This window comes from Pristis pectinata, chromosome 31, assembly GCF_009764475.1.
Source record: "Pristis pectinata isolate sPriPec2 chromosome 31, sPriPec2.1.pri, whole genome shotgun sequence".
Lineage (NCBI taxonomy): Eukaryota > Metazoa > Chordata > Chondrichthyes > Rhinopristiformes > Pristidae > Pristis > Pristis pectinata.
Genome location: NC_067435.1, coordinates 17,887,582 through 17,913,517, shown reverse-complemented (window position 1 = coordinate 17,913,517; position 25,936 = coordinate 17,887,582). Strand labels below are relative to the sequence as shown.

The following is a 25,936-nucleotide window of genomic DNA, read 5'->3' as shown; positions in this document are numbered from 1 at the left end:
GTTATAAGTTACAAATTCCCTAGATGAAATTTCATCTCAAAATTAATGAAGTCATTAATATGGACGACCCATGCGATTAAACATGATTGCAGTCTCATTGGTATTGGTATTGGTTCATTATTGTCACTTGTACGAAGGTACAGTGAAAAATTATCCTTGCATACCGATTGTAAAGATCAATTCATTACACAGTGCAGTTACATTAGGTTAGTACAGAGTGAATTCAGGTAGTACAGAGTGCATTGATGTAGTACAGGTAACACCAATAACAGTACAGAGTAAAACGTCACAGCTACAGAAAAAATGCAGTGCAATAAGGTGCAAGGTCACAACAAGATACATCGTGAGGTCAGAGTCCATCTTATCGTATAAGGGAACCCTTCAATAGTCTTATCACAGCGGGGAAGAAGCTGTCCTTCAGTCTGGTGGTACGTGCCCTTAGGATCTTGTATCTTCTACTCGATGGAAGAGGAGAGAAGAGAGAATAACCCGGGTGGGTCAGGTCTCTGATTATGCTGGCTGCATCACCAAGACAGTGAGAGGTAAAGACAGAGGTTAAGGAAAAAGGCTGGTGTCTGTGATGCGCTCTGCAAAAGTATGAGCCCAGCTGTATAGTGTGAAGGAAGCGGTAAAATGACAGATGTACCATCTCGAATTGCAAGGAAAAGTGCCGTAAGTGGGGCGGTTTGGTGCAACCAACAGGCAGAGAAATGGAGCCGATCTCTCAGCTCAAACCCGGCACCCTGTGGCCTTATGGGCCATTACAAGAGCAAACCTGATTTCCAGCACGGTCTGCAACTGAAATCATTTTACCATTCCCGTGAAGACACGGGAGCAACCCTGGGTGAATGAGAAGTGCAGACGGCCATGCCAGGAGCAGTATCAGGCGTCTCTGCACATGTGGGCACAACCTGCTCAAATTGAAACATGGGGATGCGCACAATAGACAGAACAAAGCAACCGCAAAATCTGACTTCACTTAATCGATTTATCCATGTAAATACACAGGTCATAGCACTGGATAGATCAACTGTACATATTGCTGAGGCAGCAGATATCATGACAGTTGTGGTGCCGATGACAACTGCTCCGTGTCTAGGAGTACCTTTAGTCAAACTGACTTGCAGAACTAACATTTGGCCGAGAATGTAGAAATCTACCCCAGGAGTATAACTGTGAATTTCAGGGACATTCCTCTGTGAATTGCTCAAGGTAGTGCACCCGGTCCAATCATCTTGAACTGCGTTATCAATGATTCTCTTTCCATTGTAACGACAGAAGTCGGGATTTTTTTTATCAGCGCACAACAAATTTCTTTCACGACTACATCAACAATGAAGCAGACGCTGCTGGTGCACTTCATGAAATGGACAACACCTGTGCATGAGCTGATGTGGAAGGGAATATTTATAACTCACCGGTGCCAAATACTGAACATCTTTAACAAGAGAATTCTAACCATCTGCCATTGGCAGTGATGTCATTGTCATCATTCCGTTCCATTGATTAACATGCCCATTGACCAGAAACATATCTGGACAGGAACATATGAAGTTTGACTCCACAAGCAGGTTGGACTTTGGGTGTTATAGCCCATCTTCCCGCTCCCCAGGACATCTACACCATCTACAAGACACACGGCAGGATTATGATGGAAAACACTCCACTTGCATTGACGAGTATATTTGCAACATCATTCATGGAGCTCAAATCCATCCAGGACCAATCGAAAGAATTTATTGATATTCTAAGTATTCCTTTCCTCCATAATCGACCCACTGTGACTCCAGTTACACCGTCTCCATAATGACATTGTATTTTCCTTGTCGATCCTCAACTGACAACACATCGTACACCCGTGACAACAGCAATAGGCGAACGGCAACGCCACCACCTTCAGAGCTACGTCTAAGTCTCACGTCACAGTGAACTGATAACTGAATGATGTTCCTTCATTCACGCTTGATTTAATACCCGTAACTCCTCACCGAGCACCTCTGGGTGCACAGCAAAAGAAGTACAATTACTTAATAAGACTTCTTACACCCAGCTTCTCAAGCCCAGTTAGGAGCAGGCGGTAATGCTGGTCTTGGCAGCGATATCGTGTGCTGTAAGATGAATACTAAATGAAAACGAGGTTGGTGTAAGAGTCCCTTTAATATTTTTAGTTCTCTGTTTTGTTATTTAGATTTGGGAACAAGGGGGAGCCGAATAATCCAAACATGAAGGCCAGAGAGGTTTTTTGGGAACGCAGAGTGGAATGATCAACATTATGACAAAGTTCGACGCTGAATCGGCGAGAAATGACGGTGGCGTAAATCTGAACGATACAGTTTGTTGCTTTTCAGTGTTGGAAGTAAATATTTCTTTCTGTCTTGCAAAAATTATGTATAATTAATGTTCTTGTAAATGCTGCTTATATGATTCTATGTATCTGTGATGCTACTGCAAATAACTTTTACATTGCAACTCTGCACACATGTGCTTGTGCATATGACAATAAAGTCGACCTTGACTCAAACCTCCACATTGCAAGTTCCTTAAAGCCAACTTGACACATTCAGTTTTGTTCCTATATCATAACCCAGTAGTGCAATGACTCACATGGGAATGTTCTCGTTGATCATCACGGGGGAGACTTTTCCATATAGGTGGAAGCCAAGATATGCGTCGCTCTCCTTTGACAGAATGAAAGTCTTCTTATAGTTCACGCTTTCGTTGAAAATTAAAAGGCCAATGGACTGGGCTTCGAACATATCAATTTTCTGGATTGTCCGCCTTGTTCTGCACTCTTTCTACAAACTCCAGGCACCATCTTCCCTTCTGCTCCTTATCTTCTCTCCTCTCTCACTTTGCCCGGATTCTGGAACACCATCCAAACCACGGACAACTTAAAAGCTAGATCGGTAACTGCAGATTTGCGTCCAAATGTTTGTATTTTCAGAATCCACTGAAACCTGCTGTGTTCATTCATCTTGTCTATGCTAACATTAATGCTTAATAAAAATAGCTTTACATATCTGGGTCTTACGATTTAGGCGTGTCCCGTTCCAGCAGTCGGAGAGGTCAGAAATATTCAGTGGGATATTTGTTGTTCATAATGTTTATTTTCATGCTCCAACGAGGACCTGTTTATCTGGAGGCCTGATGCTCTGCAGTAGTTTGTGTCTCAGTCCACGGCCTTATTCACAGTGAATCAGAGCTCATTTCAAACATCAGTGGTCAATTTGGGAGAAAATATGTTTGAATTGAGAATGATAAAAGTCCCTCCTGCCCAAAGGCGTTGTTTTGTTAAATGGAGAGCATGGAACTTTTTCGTATTAAGGTGTACCACTACTTCGTCGGTGAAGTATTTTAGTCAGATCACTGGGATTTTGTGAGCAACCTTCATGCACTCGCTGATGCCTATATCCCGCACCACCCAGGATTCATCAGTTCTGTCTCTCTAAGCGTAACTTAAACATTTAGACATGGTCTGTCATGTGCGGAAATCAGTTTCATATTTTCGCCACCTTTACCCTGAATTCATACTATCTATATGGATCCCATTTTTTCAGTACTCAGTCCGTAGACATCTATGCTTGATATTTCAAATGCTAATCTAAGTCTTTCATATCTGGCCGTCTGCGCCACTCTTCAGTCCGTGATTTCCAGAATTTAACTTCCCTCTGATTCAAATGAACTCTTCGTAAAATCCCCTCTGAAATTTCTACCTTTTGATTTAAATCTTTGCCCTCTGATAATAAAAACTATATCAAAGGTATGGGCTTCCCAATATCTACGCTACCTACCTTATCCAGTGCCCTCAACATTTTGTTCGCTTCAATCAGCGTCCCCTGAGATATCTCACCTACAAAGAGAAAAACCTCAGACTTACCAGTTTTTCCTCATAATACGAATGATCGATTTCAGGCAACATATTCCAATGCATCCTTCAGGGCAATGGAATAATTCGTGAGGTGTGAGGAAAAGAACTGCACACAGTCCTCCATCTGTCACATAAGTAGTGCTTTATATTATTGTTGTATGACTTCTCAGTTCTTATATTCTGTCCTCCAGCTATTGAAGTAAAATATACTCAATGCCTTCTGAACCACATTATAAACCATTTGTTATGTCAATTTCACGAATCTTTGGACTTTTACAGTAGGTCGTTCGGGTTTTAAGAATTTCCTCTGATGATGCCACTTTTGTGTCTATTCTAGCATCGTTAATCCTCCTTAATGCATAATCTTACATTTTTAAGATTGAATTCTACCTGCGATCGCTCTGCCACTTACCAACTAATCTATATGGCACCAAGCCAAAGAATAGAGAGTAAACTTATGGGGTGGTAATTGGCAAGGTTGGCTATTTCCTGCTTCTTGTGGACTGGGCACACGTGGGCAATTCAGGTAGATAGCAGTGTTTTAGGTATACTGGAGCAGCTGACCCAAGGGCGCACCAAACTCTGGAGCACAAGCTTATCTTTCTATTGCAAGAGTATTGTCAGGGCGAACAGCCTTTGCTGTATCCATTGTCTTTAGCCGTTGCTTGATATGATGTGGAGTGAATCGAACTAGCTAAAGGCTGGCATCTATCATGCTCGGGACTAATGGAAGAGACGGGGATGGATATTCCACTCGGCACATGTGTCTGAAAATTCTTGTAAACGCTTCAGCTTTCTCTTTCGAACTGATATCCTGGGTTTCCTTATCGTTGACGTTTTGGATATTTGTGGACCCTGCTCATCCTGTGAGTTATTTACTAGACAAGCACCTTTATGACTAAGTTTGGCAGGAATGCAGAACTCAGCTCTAATCTGTTGGCTGTGGGATCGTTTAGCTCTGTCTATTGCATGGTGCTTATGTTGTTTGGCATGCATATAGTTCCGTATTGTAGCTTCGTCAGGTTGACACCTCATTCTGAGATCTGCCTGGTGTCCGTCCTGGAATATTCTCCTGCACTCTTCATTTAACCAGGCATGATCTCCTGGTCTGATGGCGATTTAACAGCAGGTTATTGCCGGTCCATGGAGGTGCAAATTGTAGTTAAGAACGGTTTTACTGCGACTAATGGGCTGCAGCTCCTCCTGGATGCCCAGTACTTAGGGACTAGATATGTTCACAAGTCATCCCTATTGAGCATGTTGGTAGTGCTACACGACACGATAAAGTGAATTTTCCTGTGAAGATGGAATTTCGTCTTCACCGGGGCTGTAGTTGGTCACTCCTACTGAAAATGTCGATGCTCCAAAGACAGGTGATTTGGTGAAGACGAGATCAAATATCTTTCTCCATCCTAACGATTGTCTTCCCACATGCCACAGACTCAAAATCGCAAAGATGTCCCTAAGAACTCGGCCAGCTCGGTCAGTGGTTGTATTACAGAGCAATTGCTGGTTATGGACGCTGAAATCCCCCACCATCAGTACATAGTCTTTTCCTTGCTACTCTAAGTGATTCCTCTAACTAGTGTTCTTCATAGAGAAATGTTGATTTATCAGCCGAGGTTGACGGTTGCTGCTAATCAGCAGAAGGTTCCTTTGCTCAGGCTTAACTTGATATTTAAGGTTTCATGGCATCCACATGCAACCTTGATGACTCACAGGGCGATTTCCTCCCCACTAGAGGGCATTGCACCGCCACTTTCGCGGGATCTGTCCTGCGGTTGAGACAGAACTTAGTTAGGTATGGTGTTTGGGAAGTTGACTTTACGTTATGTCGGGCCTTGCTTGAAGTGTCTATGTTCCTGCAAGTTTGGCAAAAGCTCCATGATAAGGAGGACGTTACAGTGTTGACAGAGCAGTTAATGCCATTGCCGTTGCCGCTGCCTACGTTGATTCTGGTTATTCCGTCCCGTTACGTTTCTTTGTTGCATTATTGCCATTTATTAAAAACGAATGGCTTGTGAGGCTATTTCTGATGACATTTCAGAGTCAGTCACATTGCTCTGAGTCTGTCGTCATTTGTTGGTCAGAATTGGTAAGGCTGCTCTCTCTTTCGTCATCTTTGTCTGCATAAAGCTTTTTTACATTATTGTGTATATTCTCTGTCCTTCACTTCTGCCCCGCCTTTCTCTCTCTCTCTCTCTCTCTCTCTCTCTCTCACACACACACACACACTCACTCACTCACTCACTCTCTTTCACTATCGCCTGCTCTCCCTTCTACCAACCTGGACAATCGTTAGCAAACATTTTGGCATCCAATTCATGATTCCTGATGAAAAAAGGCAACTGTGGAATTGAAATAGCACGTTCCGGGCCACTGCTTCGTCCGCACTCCTCGCGGTCCATCATTGTCAAAACACCTGGCGCGCCCCCAAAGGATCAGCATTGATCAACATCACCTCTGATTTAGATATGTAGCAGCAAGAGTGATGTCAAGTATCTCATTATGATTTGGGAGGATGCTGGGCTCCCTAGGAAGAAATATTGGAAAGCACAAGAGTAGAAGGATAAAAGCGATACCGAGTGAGTCTCAATTGAAAACATAGCTGAGGCAGGTTTACAGCCCTGTGCACTATCTCTTTGTAAAAATCCAACAGTGAGCTATCAGGAAGACAGCAGAGGCAGCTAGAGGCATTTGGAACCTGACATGTTGTGGAACAGTTCTATGTGTTAGAATAATAATCTCAAATAAGCACTCTTGGACTCAGGAAACAAATCGTAAAAGTAATTGTCAAATGGCGGCAGCAGAAATTTGAAGAAGGTAAGGGAAAATGTGTTGGTATAGGTAAGGATTAGAATTTAGGCTGTGTAAAAGTCAATAAAAACTAAGCAATGGTTGGGAGGTATGTGAAGAAATGTATGAAAAGATGCCTTCTAAGATGGCCGGCAGCATTGACTCCGGAGTCCAACTACTGAAGAAGAAAACCCCGAGTCAGGGACTCAGAGAAGAAGTCGCCAAAATCGAACGCCGGCCAGATTCATCAAGAGTAGTAAATATCTGAATGCAGGTCGTGGGTATTGGAAGTTGTGAAAGTAAACTAATGATTTGCGCAAGTAACTGATAGAGTTGTGAAACTGAAGATTTACGTTATTGAAACCATGTTGTGAATCTTTGAGTTGTTTGAATCAATCGTGATTAATAAAGAAGTTTAATTGTTAGGCAAAGACACTATCTGATGTGTTTTGTCGTGTTCTGTATCGAATTGGCAACAGACACAGTGCAAATGCTTTCTCTACTCCCGGTGCACGGTATCACGGACTCTGTTACCGGTCGGGTTTTGGGGAGGGGTGGCTGCACCTTCTCAGTTTCCCGTCCGATGGGGAGAGTTTCCGCTCTTTTTTCTCGGGAAATGTTATTTCACTTTATTGCATGTCCTGTTCTGTCCAATTCAGACTTGTTCCAATTTTTCAAATATGCAATTATTCAGAATGTACATGTCAAAGCATTTCGGAATTTTAAACTACAGTATAAACAATAGAAGTAATTAGTTGCCTTTCTGGACAATTTAAGATTACTCCCACTGGAATGACAAACCACTCGGTGACACAAGAATTCACATCAAATGCAATCATACTGCACACAAAATGGAATCTAAGCGCACAGTCAGTGAAAGATTGTTCTGCATATCAACGTGAAGTCCTGGTCAGTAAAGGAAAACGTTTGTATATTTGGACTCATTCTGGAAGGGAAATTAATGTCACATAGAATGTAAAGCAAATTCACTTTGTTCACCGCATGGTGCAAATGCCTGCAGCGGAACATCAAAAAACCAATGCTTAAAATATATTTGTGCGCATTGCACACTGCCTATGGTTGTGGGTTTTTCTTCCAGGAAGTATTGACGGCTCAGTAAGAGCAAGTGGAGAATAAAGAATTGCCCTTTTTTCATTGTGTCTCAGCTGTTGTGAAGAAACCTTCCCAGTTGATAACATGGAGTCAGTAGACACTTATCAAAATGTTCAAGATATACTCCTTCATCAACAAAGAGAAGACAGAGTACAGAGCGAAACGTTGAAGCCAGGTATACCTCAATGATGCAATCGTCATTCCGCAATTTATTTCGTTTCAATTACTGATCTGGAATTCAGTAATATCTTCACGGTAACAGCGGTAAAAGAAGCATTCTTTATTGGCTGGGAGTATGAGTTGTCGTGAAATTCTAACTTTCACAAGAAAAAAATTGATGTTCGCGAAATGATGCACTAGTAATCAAAATTGACCGGTGACCATTCTTTAAACGCTAGTGTTATTAATACACCACAAAACAAAGTATTGGTCTCAGAAATCCCTGAGATAGAGAGAGTATTTGTCTCACTGTGTAAGCTGTGGAAAAGATTTTAAAGCATAAGTGCTGGCTGATGGTGGGAATGTGGTGAAACTTTGAGGGAGAAGTGTTTGACGGGAGGATGTTCTTTATTCCTTGTTCCCTGGACTACCGAGGGAATGTTATTACTATCCATAATTTGCAATGCCTCCATTCCCTGTCCAGGTTAGTTCTTCAATCTGCAGTCAGTGAATGCTTTCATATGGAAGGGACGTGGCACTGTGGACGATCAATAGCAGCAGAAATATGCATTGGCACAATCTGTCCACGACACAGGCCGGCACATTCATCTCTCCAGCGTTACAAACAATCTAGAGGAAGTCTGTGTCAATGCGGAGTGAACTGGGCCTGCCGGGAGCAGCATCCAAGCAACCTCAAACGTGAAGTATTTTTCGATTTCATCTAGGGCATTCGGTGAATTTTTCACTTGCATTTTGCAGACCATCGTGTTCCACCAGCGGTGTCTGTCCGTGTAAGGCTCTGGCCCTGGATCATCTGCAGTTTCCTGGGCTGCTTCATCCTGTTATCTGCGGGGGCTTTCAGAATCGCTGTTATATTGAGTAAGTTATGCGTAAGTTCATGTTTGAAGTTGCCAATACAATGACAATTTCCAAATAAGTTAAGGGATATGCATAAACCAGGAAATATTAATAAAATTATCGATACTGTACAAACAGTACATAACAACCTTCTTGACAGGCACCCCATACACAACCCCCACTTACTCCACGACCGACGCTAAATGGCAGTAACGTGACCATCTCATAGATGCACTGCAGCAACTCAATATGACCCCACAGACAGCAACTTCCAAACCAGTCCTCCTCCAGATATAAGGACATTGGCAGTAAAGCCTAGGAATACTATCACCTAGAATTTGTCCTCAAAGCGCATACAATTCTGAATTAAAAATATATCGCCGTTACTTCACCGCAGGCGCGTCAAAAACTTGGAACTCTCTCCCATACAGCAATGTGGGTATACCCACATATCAAAGGTTGCAACGGTTTACAACGGCAGCCCCCTGGTACCTTCTCAAAGGCAATTGGATATGGGCATTTTAAATGCTGCCTCAGGCTGCGAAGCCAACATCTCGAAAGAATATAATACGCTAATTCAGTCCTGCTTCAGGAATGGGGCCCTGATATTAACTGAAGTTGCCGTGTGTAGCTGTCGATGCAATATTCAGAGACACCTTGAGTTACGCTCATTTGCTCTGTTAGATACCAGAAGGTTGATAGCCAGAGCCTGGAACAATGCAGAACAGAAAGTCAGGATAGGTGAGTACAAGATACTCACCCACATCCTGCCATGCTTATCTCCCTAACTGCCCTCCCTCCCTCGCTTGCTTCATTGTGATTAGTCCGTAGTAACCTACGTTGCTTTTGCCAGCGCAATGCTGATGCTGTCGAAGGTGTCTCAGTGAGTTGCTCCAGTGGATCTTGTAGATTGTTCTAATAATGTGTGATGAGTCACCAGTCCCAAACCCACCTAATGCAAAGTGGGGATTGTGTCCTTCAGCAAAGATGCAGCTCCGTCACAGTTCTTTATACTCCTCGTGCAAATCTCCCTTCAACCGTCTTTGTTGCACACAACAGCCTATCCAAACATCAGAGAAACTATTTTCCAGTCCGATCAAAGGCCTCATGAATCTTCTCTGCTCCCTCTTATGTTCTTCATAACCTGCCTGCAATATAATGACCAGACCTGAGGGGAAAAAGCCCAAAGCAATGTCAGTCTATTTCCATAAACCGTTCTAGCACAACCTCTGTGCTCTTACAAACTTTATACCGGCTAATAAGGTACTAAGGAACATTTGGGATAGTAGAGCCGATTCCCGTCGATATTAAAGTGTGGGATTAAAACCTTTCTTTTTCATTTCAGGGACAGAGACTGCAGACGCTGATTTCCGGAAGGAACTTTCCCAGTGGAAGAGTAATGGTGAGTTAAAACATAGAAATATAGAAAAACTACAGCACAATTCAGGCCCTTCAGCCCACAAAGCTGTGCCGAACATGTCCCTACCCTAGAAATTACTAGGCTTACCCATAGCCCTCTATTTTACTCAGCTCCATGTACCTATCAACAGTCTCTTAAAAGACCCTATCGTATCCGTCTCCACCACCGTTGCCGGCAGCCCATTCCACGCGCTCACTACTCTCTGAGTAAAAAACTTCCCCCTGACATCTCCTCTATACCTACTCCCCAGCACCATAAACTAATGTCCTCTTGTGGTCACCATTTCAGCCCTGTGGAAAAGCCTCTGACTATCTACCAGATCAATGCCTCTCATCGTCTTATATACCCCTATCAGGTCCCCCTTATTCCACGGTCTCTCCAAGGAGAAAAGGCCGTGTTCCCTCAAACTGCTTTTATAAGTCATGCTCCGCATTCCAGGCAGCATCCTTGTAAATATCCTCTGCACCCTTTCTATGGCTTCTACATCCTTCCTGTAGTGAGATGACCAGAACTGAGCACAGTACTCCGAGCGGGGTCTGACCAGGGACCTATATAGCTGAAACAATACCTCACGGCTCCTGAATTCAATTCCCCGATTGATGAAGGACAATACACCATATGCCTTCTTAGCCACAGAGTCAACCTGCGCAGCCGCTTTGAGCGTCCTATGGACTCGGACCCCAAGATACCGCTGATCCTCCACACTGCCAAGAGTCCTATCATTAATACTATACTATACCATCATATTTGACCTACCAAAATGAACCACTTCACACTTATCTGGGTTGAACTGCATCTGCCACTTCTCAGCCCAACTTTGCATCTTATCTATGTCCCTCTGTAACCTGTGACAGCCGTCCACACTATCTACAACACCTCCAACCTCTGTGTCATCAGCTAACTTACTAACCCACCCCTCCACTTCCTCATCCAGGTCGTTTATAAAAATCACAAAGAGCAAAGGTCCCAGTACAGATCCATGAGGTACACCACTGGTCACCGACCTCCAAGCAGAATACAACCCTTCAACAACCACTTCTGTGGTCCTGACAGTACTGGATCCACACTGCAATGTCCCCTTGGATCCCATGCCTCCTTACTTTCTCAATAAGCCTTGCATGGGGTAACTTATCAAACCCCTTGCTGAAATCCATATACACTACATCTACTGCTCTCCCTTCATCGATATGTTTAGTCACATCCTCAAAAAATTCAAGCAGGCTCGTAAGGCAGGACTGCCCTTGACAAAGTCATGCTGGCTATTCCTAATCATATTATCCCTCTCCAAATGTACATAAATCCTGCCTCTCAGGATCTTCTGAAATTCATGTTCATAGATTTCTGTATCAACAATTCGGAGGGTTGTCCCCTTGTTCACATTCTCCAGCGTATCGGCCTAAGACTGTCTGGAACTGATTTCCAGACTGGAGGACTTGCATCAAAGATGGATGGTCATTTTGGTATGTCTGTCGCGACAACAGTATTTCTGCATTTTATTCCAGGCATTGGTTTGTGTCGGATGTTACAATCTAGCAGCGAGACTGCACCTTTTTGTTGTTGCCTCTTACTTTAGAAAATGCAGGTTTGATATTATAAAATATAATATCCTGAATTTTCCTTCAATATCCCCGAAGCTTTATTTTGAATGTCCTGCCTTAATGCATGGCATTCATCCATCCTCCACCCTCCCGCACTGTATGACATCTCTTCTCCGATCCCATTTGTGATGATAACCACCCCTCCATTCGCTTGCCATCACTCCCACCCCGTCGACATAACTGTACCCCATCGACATCACTTCTCCCTACTACGTGACGTAAGTGTCTCCGTATTACATCACTATTTCCCTCTTGTTCTCATCTCCCCAACTTCTCATTCAGCCGTTTCCCATGATGCGTTTTGCCATGCAGCCGCTGCGTAAAGTAATCCAACACCACACTATCTGGCGTCATGCTCCGGCTGACTTCTTGACATCACTCCTACTCTTTGTTGGACAATATAGTCCCCAATTTGATGTTACTGACAACCCACGTATGACCTCCCTAACTCTCACCAGACTGGTGAAATCTGTGCCCCGTGACGTCAGTCCCAATCCCTCCAGACCCACTCACCCAGAGTATAATGCTGTTCTTGTGACACATGGCCGTCCTTAATAACTTACCTGGTGACTTCAAATTTTGCAACTCGGATGATTCATGGAATAGGATGGCGCATTTGGAAAAAGAGATGTGGATGGGACTGTCCGAGTTTGGGATTGGCAGGAGGTTCGGCAGCTTATAATGATGCACACACTACCAGTTACGCCAGGCTGGTGACTTTGGAAATTTGAGGGTTTGCAACGTGTGTTTTTAGTGTAATGTAACTTCCAGTTCTTGTCACGCGGGGAGCTTGCGCCGGTCACTGTTTCAAACGGGGGTGCAAGCCTGAGTCGAGGGTCTTGGGCTGGGAGCTGCATATTAGTTGAAGAACCACATCCCCCATCCCCACTTTGCCTGAGGTGAAGGTGGGAGTGGTGATTAATCAAACCTAGCTGTGAATGGAGGAGAGTTGAGCGTGTGGAAGAGGATATTGTGCTTGCAAAACCGACTTAGGTTACTTTGCATTCGTCACAATGAAGCAATAAGCCTTTCGACACATCATGTCTATGCCTGCTGAAGAAATGGTGCCAAACCTGATCCCAATTTCCAGCAACCGTAAGTGGCTCTTGAAACTTCACCGAAGCACATTGCCTTTTCCACCCTTTCCGGCAGCGATGTCCACATTCTAACCATCCTCTGTATGAGAAGGTTTACCTAATCTCCCCTCTCATCCTTCTACTGATTATTTGAAACCGACAGGGTCTGCTTTTTGGTCATTCTATTGAGGGGTATATGACTTCTTTTCTTGAATCTATCTTTGCCCCTCAATTAAATCACCCCTCAATATCCCCGATCTAAAGATGTGTTTCCGGATCTATTCAACATTTCTTCAGAGAAACATGTTATTTGACTCTTGGCAGTATTCTCGTGAATCCTCTCTGAACTCCACTGCAATTGCATCATTCATGTGATGTGGTCACCAAGCTCAATGCAGCGCTCATGTTGTGGTAAAAAGATTTCTGTACATAATTCCTCCCTGCCTTATATTTTGTTCCTCAGCTAACCGAATGATGAGAGCACTGGTGTGGTTTTGGTGGTGGAAATTGGGTTCTTGCAGTCAACTTTAGTCCACGTTCTTTCCGTTTTAGTGACACAAATGATGAGTGAAATAACGGCAGGATCCGCTGGTCTCCAGATAGAATTTTTGCAATGGAAGAGTAAAGGTGAGTGTGAAATCTAACCTGACGTAATTGTGGAATCTCTGTCTCCAGTTTAGAACAATCTCTGATTATTCAGGTTCTCCTGTGGTTCTCATGATTCTCACATAGAGACAAACTTACATCACTCCCCCGCTGTGTGACATCAAATATTGCAACCTGGTGGAATACAGACAATTAGATGGGATATTGGATAAAGGGATATTTTGAGACTGGCGTGATTTGGGGACTACAGCTGAGTTCCGGAGTTTAGAATGCTGTTCAAGTAGGGTACTTCTGGGGATGTGGGACAGAAGGACGTGTGGGAGGGGGGATGGTGGAATACAGAAAAGAAAGGAGTGGTTTACTGGAGCCGAACAGGCAGTCGTATTTGGAAGTGTGCCGCTGACTAATGGGAGAGAAAGGATGAAGAGTGGGAGAGGAAGGATGATTGCGGCACAGAAGACGTGAACGTGTGTGGTAGAATGTCTGCCTGTTGTGCACATTGTCATCAAATTCCATTTTCTTTCATTTAAGAAGTAAACTGCATTCATATTAATATTCACAAGAAATACAATCAAGAAACGTATTTTCTCTGCATTTACTGTCCCATCAAATTAATTCGTGTTCAGTGAGTGCAGATCCATTTCCCAAGAATAGATCGGGAGCCATTCTGTTATGTCTGGCTCTCTGAGGAGCAATGAATACAGGAACTGTGATGCTCAGAGTCCGTTCTGCCAGTGATCCATGAGTTTCTGCAGACAATGCGAATATTTGAACGGCAGAATAAATGTAATTTATAATTATGAATGATAATACAGTGACCACACCAGTGTTCTGTGCCGAGTATTGGCCCGCTTGTTTCAAAAACAATATATTGGCATTAGAAGCATTCAAAAACTGATTCGTTAGGGTAGGATAAGTAATTGGAGAGTTTTCCCATCATGAGCGTTCGTGTCAATCAGTTCTCGATTCTTTGCAGTTGAGAAGAATGAGGGGTACCTTTATGGAAGCACCTGAGGGGGTAACACCAGTGGATGTTGAAGTTTGTTCACCAGTGGGAGAATCACAAATGAGCGGATATTGTTACATGATCAGGAAGCGATTTAAATCCGAAACATGCAGAAACTTCTCACTTCGGCTGTTAAATCTCTGGAATTCTCTACCTCAGAATGCCGTGGAAGCTGGTCAATTGGGTGACTTTAAAGAGAAAATAGATAGATTATTAAAAGATAAGGGAATTTAGGGCCATGGTAACTGCCACAATGCGGAGCTGAAGCCTGGAGCAGATCAGCCCTGATCTATGGAATGGCGGGGCAGGTTTGAGAGACCGAGTAGATTCTTTTATCCCCACATTCTTACGTTGTGATATTTATTATGTTCGTAACTCCAGGCATCCACTCGTTACTGATCCGTTCCACATGTACAACGGTAGGTCATTGTCACTCAGGGCTTTTAAGTCTCTGATTTGTTCAGGACAGGGTTAGCTCATTTCCATGCCTTATTTCACAGTCTGCTTCTCACCACTGCATTTTGGACACCATTAATGGTTCCTTCTTACAAGGAATGCGTCCACATAATTTACTTTCAGCAGAGGCCATCGGCAGAGTGGGCACACGGTTCTTCCAGGATTATTGTTTTCATCCCATAGTCGAGCTGGTCCGTGCCAGTGTCACGTTCAGTGCACTGTTTCCCGAGAGCTTGAAGGAGGCATTCATTCTCAGACTGTCAGCAGGCCCATCCATATTTGACCTGCCCCTCCAGGAGGAACGTTCGCTCTTGGGAGCAAGGTTGAACCATTCTCCTGTCCTTGTTCATGACAATCAGCTAAATGGAACTGTAATGTCAGTAAAGTATTTTTCTTTGGCTCTGTCACTTTCAGACTAATTTCAGAGTCGTCAGAGGAAACGTCCTGAGATCCTTTCAATGTTGAATGCGCAATAAGGGAAACATGTATTTAGATAGACACTTGTAAATTTCTCCCTTCATTTCAGAGTTAAACAGCATAACGGGCCTGATTGTTTCTCTCGCTGACCTTGATTCAAAGACCGAAGCATTTGTGCTGAACACACGTTTAACCTTTTACATTATTATCAATGATGTGATGACGATTATCACTGTTCTCTCAGAGTCAATCTGGACGAAAGGCAGGATGAGAAAATTAAAGGGATTCACGGTCTAAGTGTTGCCCTCTTTCAGTTGCAGGATACTCTGACAATACCCTCATCTCAATCGCCGAACTTCAGGCTGAGACTTCACGGCTGAGCAATAGTAAGTTTAATAATTCTTAGAGAGAGTTATCATGTCCAAACATTCAGCATGAAACTATCTGGATGGTGACACCGGGGAGAGGAGCGTGGATTGCTGAAGCTACTGCTCCAACCACCCGATCCAAACAACATGCTCCAACTCTCTCCTACTCCAACACCTCCTGTTCCATCCAACATCTGCTCGCCCCTCCCTGATCCAATGCCCATGCTTCAACTTTTCTTCTTACACCAAACTGCACCATTCACCCTCTTCTCCAACCTCCCGAGGAATACCACTGCAACAAGAAACCCCAACTCAACACCCCATGCTACAACATCCCAAGCTTCCGAACCCCATGCTCCGGGACCCCATGCTCCAACATCCCCTTGCTCCAACAAAGTCTTACTCCAATGCACAGCCTGCTTCAACTCTCCAACGCCCATGTTCCAACCCTCCTGCTCACACACCCCTGCACCACCATTAGCACCACCCCCATTTTCAAACCCTCCTGCTTCAAATTCCCCAACTCCAACAACCACTACAACAGCCCCCACATCAATACTCCACAGGTCACAGGCCCTACAACTCCGGGCTCCAATAACACCCGCGATCCAGCAAACCACCTACTCCAACAGCACAACACCGCTCCAAAAAACCGTGCCTCAAAATCGCCCCTCAACACTCCCTGATCGAACACTGCCCTGTTCCAACAACCCCCACTCGAACTACCCCTAACATATTCCGGTCCCTCAACCACCGCCCGAATAAAAGACCTGCACCACGAAACCCCAAATCAACTTCACATGCTACAATATCCCACGCTTCCACATACCATGCTCCCGTACCCCATGCTCCAACATCGCCTTGTTCCAAAAACAGCCGTTCTCTAATAAATACCCTGCTTCACCCGTACCTATAACCCTCTCTGTTCCGACATCGCTCAAGCTCCAACATGCCCCTTTCTTCAACTTGCACGCTGATTCCACACCCACTCTGCTCCAAACCGCTGTCCAAGGGCACCCTCCTCTCCAACACACAAGCACGCTCCAACGCCCATTCCAACACATTCCTCGTTATAACAACCACGCTCCAACACCTCCCTTCTGTGACATGCCACTTCTCCAAAAACTGGGCTCCACAACCCGGTTTTCTATCTTTCATCGTCTCTCTGTGCCACCTTTTCTTGCACCCTCTCTCTGCACCTTCCACCCTCTCCTCCATACTCTGTACACTTTTTTTTTCGAATTTATCATGACTGATGACCACCAGTTCTCGGAGGGTTCTGTTGTCTTTATTTCTGAGAAAAAAAGTATCTAATTTTAAATTTGCCAGTAACTTTGTTTGCACCTTCTCTCCGCATATAATTTTGACGTCTCAGCATCACACTTTACTTCTCTATTTTAAAGCTGTTAGTTTCCTTTTTTCATTTACAGTGTTTGCAACATTGCAGCAAACACATTGAAATACTGACACATATGAGCAACAGCTTAAAATAGTATTCTTCATTTAAGACGTTTTACTGTTATTTAACCTACCATATACACTCTGAGCAAAATTAGACAATGCAAAGTCGGAACGTTTTCCAGCAAGGAGATGATGGGCAGTGCAGCCGATTCCTGGACCACTAGTGTTTTGATACCCTGTTGAAAACCTGAGTGAGAGAGAGGCATCAAGGAGCGTGTTCAAAGACCAGGCCAGGAGATTTAGGAAGATTTCTGGAGCGTAGGGCAAGACCATCTTTTTTTTATATTTATTTAAAGGATATGGACTTTGCAGGCTGATTCATTATTTACTTGCCAAGCCACAGCTGACCTCACGTGCAACTGGGGATCGGCACTTGAAATTCTGGCTCAGGATGCGAAGCCCACTTCTCTTGAATGAATATAATATGCTAACTCAGTCGTGGTTGAGGAATGGTGGCCGTGATATTAATTGGAGTTACTGTGTGTAGGGTTCTATATAATATCTAGGGAAACCGTGGGTTGATCTCATTGTCTATGTCAGATTCTAGAAGATCCATAGCCAAAGCCTGGAGGCATCGGTGCCCCAATTCAGGACCGGTGAGTTCATGGTCACCCAGGTTCTGATTTATTTATCTCCTGACATCTCTCTCTCTCTTTCTCTCTCTCTCTCTCTCTCTCTCTCTCTCTCTCTCTCTCTCTCTCTCTCTCTCTCTCTCTCTCTCTCTCTCTGCCTACTCCAGCTGCACCATCGGATCACTTCATAAAGACACTGAATTTGGACTTGAAAAAATATAGCTGCTGGAAATCAGGAATAAAAGCAGAAAGTGCCAGAAATAGTAAACGGGTCAGACACGTTCTATTAAAATCTAAACGTATGTAATGTTTCTCGTATAAGACCATTCCTCAGCATCAGAGGAGCACAAACAATTTATTTAGAATTTGCAGATAAGAAGGGGGAGCGATTTTGAGGACCAAAGTAATGTCTGAGATTCACGGTTGACCAGGGTTGCTGATGATACATACAGTTAATATGTTGTCGATATGTTAGTCTAGATGTTAATGACACCATGCTGTTTGTGCTAAGACAGGAAAAGAGTGTAAAATGTTACGAAATGTAGAAAGAGCTGACGTTTTCAGTTAGCAAGCCTGTACTAATGGAGAGAGAAGGACTGAGCCAAAGTCAGAGATGGGTGATGTACCGATAGTAGTTTTGATGAAGTCTGCTACCAGGCGTAGTATTATTTGAAATCGAGTCCGTAAGGTTAAATTTCCCCAGACAGAATACGCTACTGCAGTGGGCTTTGTTGTGACAGTACAGCAGGCCAGAGACAGATGGGTCACAATGGAAATGGGCAGAACTAGTCGGAACTCCCTGGGCCCCTAATAATGTTATACCCCCTAACAATTTTCCTATTAGTTTCATCAGCCTATCTAGTCTCCAGAGATACCATTTTCTTGTCCTCGCAAAAGTCTTGTGAATCTCCTCTGTACGCCTTCCAGTTTGACACATCATGCCTGAAATATGGTGACCATAAATAGATGCAAAGCCTGAGCTATAGCTTAACTGGAGCCATATAGAGTTGCAGTAGAATCCCCATGCTCTTACATACTTTGTACAACAGCACACTATCAGCCGCCATGCACCAGCCCTCTACTTGATGTCACCATCACTCTTTGTGTGACAATATTGTCAAAAATTCGATGCCACTCACACTGAATCTGTGACCTTACTACCCATGACCTGACTCGTGCCATCTCAAATCCCTCCACACTCACTCAACCACAGTGCAACATTGCTCTTGTAACTTGGCGTCAGCCATACGTTGAATTGTGACATCAAATTTTGCAACTCGGATGATTCATGGAATAGCTGGGCACGCTTGGAGAAGGAGATGTGTGGGGGATTGTTCAAGCTTAGGCTTGGCAGGATGTTCGGCAGCTTACAGCGATGCACATAAAAACGGACTCACGCGACTGATTGTTTCGGAGATTTGATAGTGTGTTACAAGCTGAACGGAATTTGGGGTTAATACGTAAGACTCAACTCTTCTTTCCGTTTCAGTGACAAAGGTGGTAAGTGAAACAAAGGCGGAAGTTGCTGGCCTCCGAATGGAACTTCTCCATCTGCAGAGTAATGGTGAGTGTGAAATTGAATTTGATAGATTGCTGTGCCTCCAATTCAGAGAGTTGTTCACTCGTTCAAATTGTCTGTTCATTCTCGATTTTCCCGCCGGGATGTACTGGAACGGACTTCCAGGCTACAGGAATCTGGTTGCTCTGGCATTTTCCCAGTGGAATAGTAATTATGAGAATGAACAGTAGTTATGAGAATATAGTGCATTAATAATTGTATATGCAGGAAATGCGATCGATAGACCTCCTTTCTCTGCGTTTAATATTCCATCAAATGCTGCACCAGCTTACAATGCTTAACATGCATTCATTTTTTCATCTCAAGTGACTGAGATTTAGACCGCTACTGAATTATCACCTCAGAATTCACTGGTGGCCAGAACCTAGCCTTTGCCTTTCCCCAACGACCCTTTGCAGTGGCTTAAAATGAGCTTCAGCTGCAAACTCCTGAGTCATAACTGCTTCTCTCTAAAAAGTGTTGTGTGTGCGTGCGTGCGTGCGCGCGCACGCGTGCGCGCTGGAAATGTTCTGTGGGTAATGAGGGGAGTGCGCATTCAAGGACAGAATGATGAAATATCATTTTCTCCTGCACTGGTCTTCATCCAACCTTGACGCGTTTACCGAATATAGATTGGTGCCTCAGTGAGAGTTCAGCGTGCGCCCCGGCAGTTAATTGAGAGTGTGATTTTAATCGCATGGAATGGTGCTTTTCATGTACGGCGTCCCCGTTGAACAAATGTTAATGACGTCAACGACATTATATCTATTAATGACTTGGATGAGGGGGTGGAAGGGTGGGTTAGCAAGTTTGCAGACGACACAACGGTAGGTGGTGTTGTGGATAGTGTGGAGGGCTGTCGAAGCTTACAGAGGGATGCAGAGCTGGGCTGAGAAGTGGCAGATGGAGTTCAATTCGGAGAACTGTGAAATGGTACAATTTGGAAGGACAAACTCCAAGACGGAGTACAAGGTTAATGGCAGGATTCTGGGGAGTGTGGAGGAGCAGAGGGATCTGGGGGTTCATATCCACAGATCACTAAAATTTGCCTCACAGGTGGATAGGGTAGTTAAGAAAGCTTATGGGATGCTGGCTTTCGTAAGTCGTGGTATCGAGTTTGAGATCTGCGAGGTAATGATGCAGCTCGACAAAACTCTGGTTAGGCCACACCTAGAGTATTGTGTCCCGTTCTGGTCGCCTCATTATAGGAAAGATGTGGAAGCTTTGGGAAGGGTTCAGAGGAGATTTACCAGGATCCTGCCTGGATTAGAGAGTATGGATTATGAGGAGAGACTAAGAAAGCTAGGGCTTTACTCATTGGAGAGAAGGAGGATGAGGCGAGACATGATAGAAGTATACAAAATATTAAGAGAAATAGATAGAGTGGACAGCCAGAACCTCTTTCCCAGGACTCCAATGCTCAATACAAGAGAGCATGGCTTTAAGGTAATGGGTGGGAAGTTCAAAAGAGATATCAGAGGGAGGTTTTTCACCCATAAAGTGGTTGATGTATGGAATGCGCTGACTGGGGTGGTGCTGGAGGCTGATACGTTGGTCAAGTTCAAGAGATTGTTAGATCAGCATATGGAGGAATTTTAAATAAAGGGACATGTGGGAGGAAGGGGTTAGATAGTCTTAGGCGTGGTTTAAAGGTTGGCACAATATGGTGGGCCGAAGGGCCTGTATTGTGCTGTATTGTTCTATGGTTCTATGGTCAAACTGACTGGTTGGCCCAATGAAGGTGAACAACAAGTCTGCGCTCCGCAAACAGTCGGATTCAGACACATAGACTCCACATGGTGGATCTGGGGCAAAAAAAAATCAAAATCTCGCCTCAGTTTCATCAGCCTATTCAATTTCCAGAGATACTATTTTCCAGTCCCAGCAAAAATGTTGTGAATCTCCGTTGTACCCTCTCCAGATCGATACATCATGCCCGCAATATAATGAACATAAATAGCTGCAAAGTCTGATATTGTCAAACATAAGTCTCCTGAACTTTACTTCAATAGTCTGGGTGCCTTAGATTCCATGCTCCGTTTGACTGCATGACACCATTCCATGCTCCACTCCCCTGCACAGTGTGATATCACTGACCCGATCTGTTTGGTGACGTAAACCACCTCCATTCTTTTGACATCACTCATACCCCGTTGACATCAATACACGCCATACGACATTACTTCTCTCTGCTACGTGGTATTATAGCCTCCATCTAACATCACTTTTGCCTCTTGGTCTGATCTCCACACCACCATATTCAGACGTTTCCCCTGCTGCGTGGTGTCCTCTAGCGGCCACGTGACATAATCCAACAACACAATATCTGGCGTCATGCTCCGGCTCTCTTCTTGACATCACTCGCACTCTTTGTGTGAAAATGTTGTTCACAATTTAAAGTCACTCCCACCCTATGTGAAACCTTACCACACATTACAGGAGTTCTGAAGTCCATGTCCCGTAATGTCAGCCCCAATCTTTCGACACAATCTCACCCGCAGTGTAACATTGCTCTTGTGACACATGAACGTCAGTCATTTGTTAACTGCTGACATCACATTTTGTAACTCTTATGATTCATGGAATAGCTTGCGGCGTTTGGATAAATAGCTGTGGGTGTAATAGTCAGAACATAGGGTTGGCAGGAGGTCATTGATGCACAGAAAATTGGACTCGATAGACTTGTCTTTTGGGAGATTTGATAGTTTGTAACAAGCTGAATGACACATGTGGTTATTGGAACATGGAAAGTTTGTGTTGGTACTGTTGCGAAAGAAGGTATAAGACTGAGTTGGGAATCTTTGGCTGGAAGCTGTAGCTTCATTGAAGGACGCGATCTGCTATCCCCACTTTGCATGAGAAGAATATGGGAGTGGTGACCAAGCAATCGCAACTTGCATGGAGGAGATTGGGGCGTGGGGAAGCGGAGTTTCCGCTTTCAACACCGACATATATTGTCACGGATTAATCACAGTGAAACAATAGGCTATTCGACCCATCGTGTCCAATGCTTTCGACGAAACGCTGCCAATCTTAATCCCAATTTCCTACACTCGTAACTGGCTGTGGAAATACTCACTCAAGCATATTGTCTTTTCCATTCGTTTTGGGCAGGGATGTGCAGACTCCCACCACACTCTGTGTGAGAAGATTTACCTTATCTCCACGTCATCCTTCTTCAGATTAATTGAAAACTACAGGCTCTGCTTTTTGATAACTCTATTAAGGAACGTATGACCTTTTATCTTGACCCGAACTTTCTCACTCATAATTTGATATATCTCCCTTGCAGCTCCACTGAATCTCTCCTGATCCAAAGATCTGTATCCGATCTATTCAATCTTACTTCAGAGATACACTTTCACTTACTCTTGCCAACATTCTCGTGAATGCTCGCCGAACTCTTTTGTAATCACGTCCGTCCTGTGATGTAGTGACCAGAACTAAAAACCGTGTCCAGTGTGTGGTGAAATGTATTTTACACAATTCCTCCACTCCCTTATATTGTGTGCCTTGACTAACCGAATGATGAGACCGTTGGTGTGGTGGTGGTGGTTGAAATTGGGCCCTCGCATTAGAAGTTAATATGTGAGACTCAAACTTTTTTTCCGTTTCAGTGACACAGATGGTGAGTGAATCAAAGGCGGAAGCTGCTGTCCTCCAGAGGGAACTTTCCCATTGGCAGAGAAATGGTGTGTGTGAAATTCAATTTGTTCGATTGTCGCCTCTCCAATTTAGAGAGATGTTCACTCGTTCAGATTCTCTGTTCATTCTTGATTTTCTCTCCCTGAAATAATCTGGAACGGACTTCCAGGCTCCGGGAATCCAGCTGCTCTGGCATTTTCCCAGTGGAACAGTAATGTTCAGAATAAATCTAATCTGACGGAACGGATCTCGAGTTCAGAGTAATCTCGCATCGTTCAGGTTATCCGGTCGTTCTCATTATTCACGCACGGAGACAATATTGAATCACTCCCCCACTGTGTGCCATCAAATGTTGCAACCCGGTAGACAACGGAGAATCAGATGGGTTATTATAGAAAGAGATGTATTGAGACTGGGAGATTTTGCGGCTACAATTTTGGTCCGAGATTATAGAGATTTTCAGATTGTGCACTCATCCAATGAGGATGAGGTACATAGGAGGTGTGAGAGAGTGAGTTGGTGGTACAGGAGAGAAGAATGGATTGCGTTACTGCAGCAGATCAGTTTGTGGCGTTTGGCAGTGTGGCGCGGGGTAATGGCAGATCAGTTAGGGAAGAGTGGAAAAGGGGAGTGATGGTGGGAGAAGGGGTGTGAACATGTATCGGACAAAAGTCTGCAGCTGTAATGCAAAGGATAGGTGCTGGCTTTCAGGGAAAGGGGCCGTGTAGGGCATGGATGTGTGCAACAAGATTTGGTAGATAAGAACTGTGTCTATTCTAGGACATGGCTTTAAAGTAATAGGTGGGAAGTTCAAGGGAGATATCAAAAGGAGATTTTTCACCTAGACAAGAATACGCTGCATGGGGTGGTGGTGGATACAGGTGCACTGGTCAAGTTCAAGAGATTGTTAGATAAGCATATGGAGGAATTTGGAATGGGGATATGAGGGGAGGAAGAGGTTAGTCTTAAACGAGGTTTAAGATCGGCATAACATGGTGGCCGAAGGGCCTGTATTGTGCTGAATTGTTCTATGGTTCTATTGTGGATCCGAGATGATTGGAGTGAAATCTGAGATGCATATTTGCTCCCGGGATGAAGGGGCGTGTGTTTTATTTTCTATATTTTGTCCTCAGTAAAGCACATAATTAGGGAACAACCAAACTACGTTGAACGTCTTTATCCAGAAATGCAGTGACAAAATACTTCACGATTTCCTTGATCCGCGTGTGTTCCATTCCATCGTCACCAGTGCACATTCTGTTCTCTTTGTATCAATGTGCAGCCATTAGCACTTCTCACTTTCCCTCGGCTTGTGTGCACGTTTTCACGCAGTTCCATATTTTTCATTTCAGAAATATATTGTATTAATAATTACATATGCAGGAAATGCAATCGATATACCTTCTTTCACTTCACTTAAAATCCCATCAAATGCTGCACCATCTTACAATTATTAACCTGCACTCAATTCTTATCTTTAAACAGAACAGTATGACGTGTTTGAGAGAAAAAAAATGACTGAGACTTGGACCGCCACTGACTCAGCACCTCACAATTCCCTTCTGGCCAGAACCTGGCCTTTGCCTTTGCCCACAGAGCCTTTTCAGTGGTTAAAGTGAGCTTCAGCTACAAACTCCTGAGTTGTAGCTGCTTCGCTCTAAAAGTGTTGTGTGTGAGTGCGGTGGGTATGTTGTTGGGTAATGAACGGAGTGCACATTCAAGGACACAATGACGAAATAGCGTTTTCTCTTGCACTGGTCTTCATCGAAACTTAAAAGCTTTTACCCAATATTGACTGGGTCCTTACTGAGCGCTCAGCGTGGGCCCCGGCAGTGAATTCAGAGTGCGATTTTAATCCCATGGAAGGGAGTTTTTCTTTTATGTAAGGCACACGCGTTGACCAAATGTCAATGACGTCAAACCTGATGGTTGGCACAATGTCGGTGAACAATAAGTCTGCGCTCCGCAAACAGTCGGATGCAGACACATAGACTGCACATGGTGGAATCTGGGGCAAAAAAAGATTAAAATCTCCTCTCAGTTTCATCAGCCTATTCAGTCTCCAGAAATACTATTTTCCAGTCCCAAAAAGTGTTGTGAATCTCTGTTATACACTTTCCAGTTCGATACATCATGCTTGCAATATAATGGTCATAAATAGATGCAAAGCCTGATGTTATCCAACATAAGTCTCCTGAACATTACTTCAATAACCAGGGTGGTTGATATTCCATGACGCGCCTCAATGCATGACATAATTGTGTGCTCCACTCTCCCGCACGGTGTGACATCGCTGACCCGATTCGTTTGGTGACGTCAACCACCTCCACTCTTTTGACATCTCTCAAATCCCGTTAACATCACTGCGCCCCATATGACATCACTTTCCCCGCTACGTGGTATCATATCCTCCATCTAACATCACTTTTCCCCTTGTTCTGATCTGCACACCACCATACTCAGACTTTTCCTCTGCTGCGTGATGTCCTCTAGCGGCTGCGTGACATAATCCAACACCACACACTCTGTCGTCATGCTCCTGACCTCTTTATGACGTCACTCCAGCCCTTTTTGTGAGAATGTTGTCCACAATTTGCTGCCACTCCCACCCACCTTGAGATCTTCCTGCACGTCATCAGAGTTCCGAAGTCCGTGTCCTGTAATGTCAGCTCTAATCCTTCGACACAAACTCACCCACAGCGGAGCATTGCTCTTGTGACACTGGACGTCAGTCATTGTTTACTCGTGACATCCCCTTTTGCAATTCTGGTGAATCATGGAATACCTTGCGGCGTTTGGAGAAACAGCTATGAGTGAGATTGTGAGAGCTTGGGGTTGGCAGGAGGACAGCAGCTTAGAGTGATGCACATAAAAAACGGACTCGATAAACTTGTCGTTTGGGAGATTTGATAGTTTGTAACAAGCTGAATGAAACGTGTGTTGATTGGAACATGGAAAG

At 44.1% G+C, this 25,936-nt stretch overlaps 1 protein-coding gene across 3 annotated transcripts in view; it reads left to right on the top strand.

Moving 5' to 3' along the window:
• Positions 1-7,817: 7,817 nt before the first annotated feature.
• The window catches only part of LOC127585030 (C-type lectin domain family 10 member A-like), a 35,921-nt gene continuing 17,802 nt past the window's right edge, over positions 7,818-25,936 (top strand). Inside the window, exons 1-7 of one of the 3 annotated variants that reach the window (XM_052042152.1) lie at positions 7,818-7,952; positions 8,696-8,815; positions 10,140-10,196; positions 13,441-13,515; positions 15,688-15,759; positions 19,264-19,338; positions 22,950-23,024. In XM_052042152.1, the coding sequence (XP_051898112.1) occupies positions 7,862-7,952; positions 8,696-8,815; positions 10,140-10,196; positions 13,441-13,515; positions 15,688-15,759; positions 19,264-19,338; positions 22,950-23,024 (565 nt within the window). In that variant the 5' untranslated portion in view covers positions 7,818-7,861. Of the gene's footprint in view, positions 7,953-8,695; positions 8,816-10,139; positions 10,197-12,631; positions 12,908-13,440; positions 13,516-15,687; positions 15,760-19,263; positions 19,339-22,949; positions 23,025-25,936 lie in introns of those variants that run through there. The other 2 variants (XM_052042153.1, XM_052042154.1) reach the window with 2 other exon arrangements.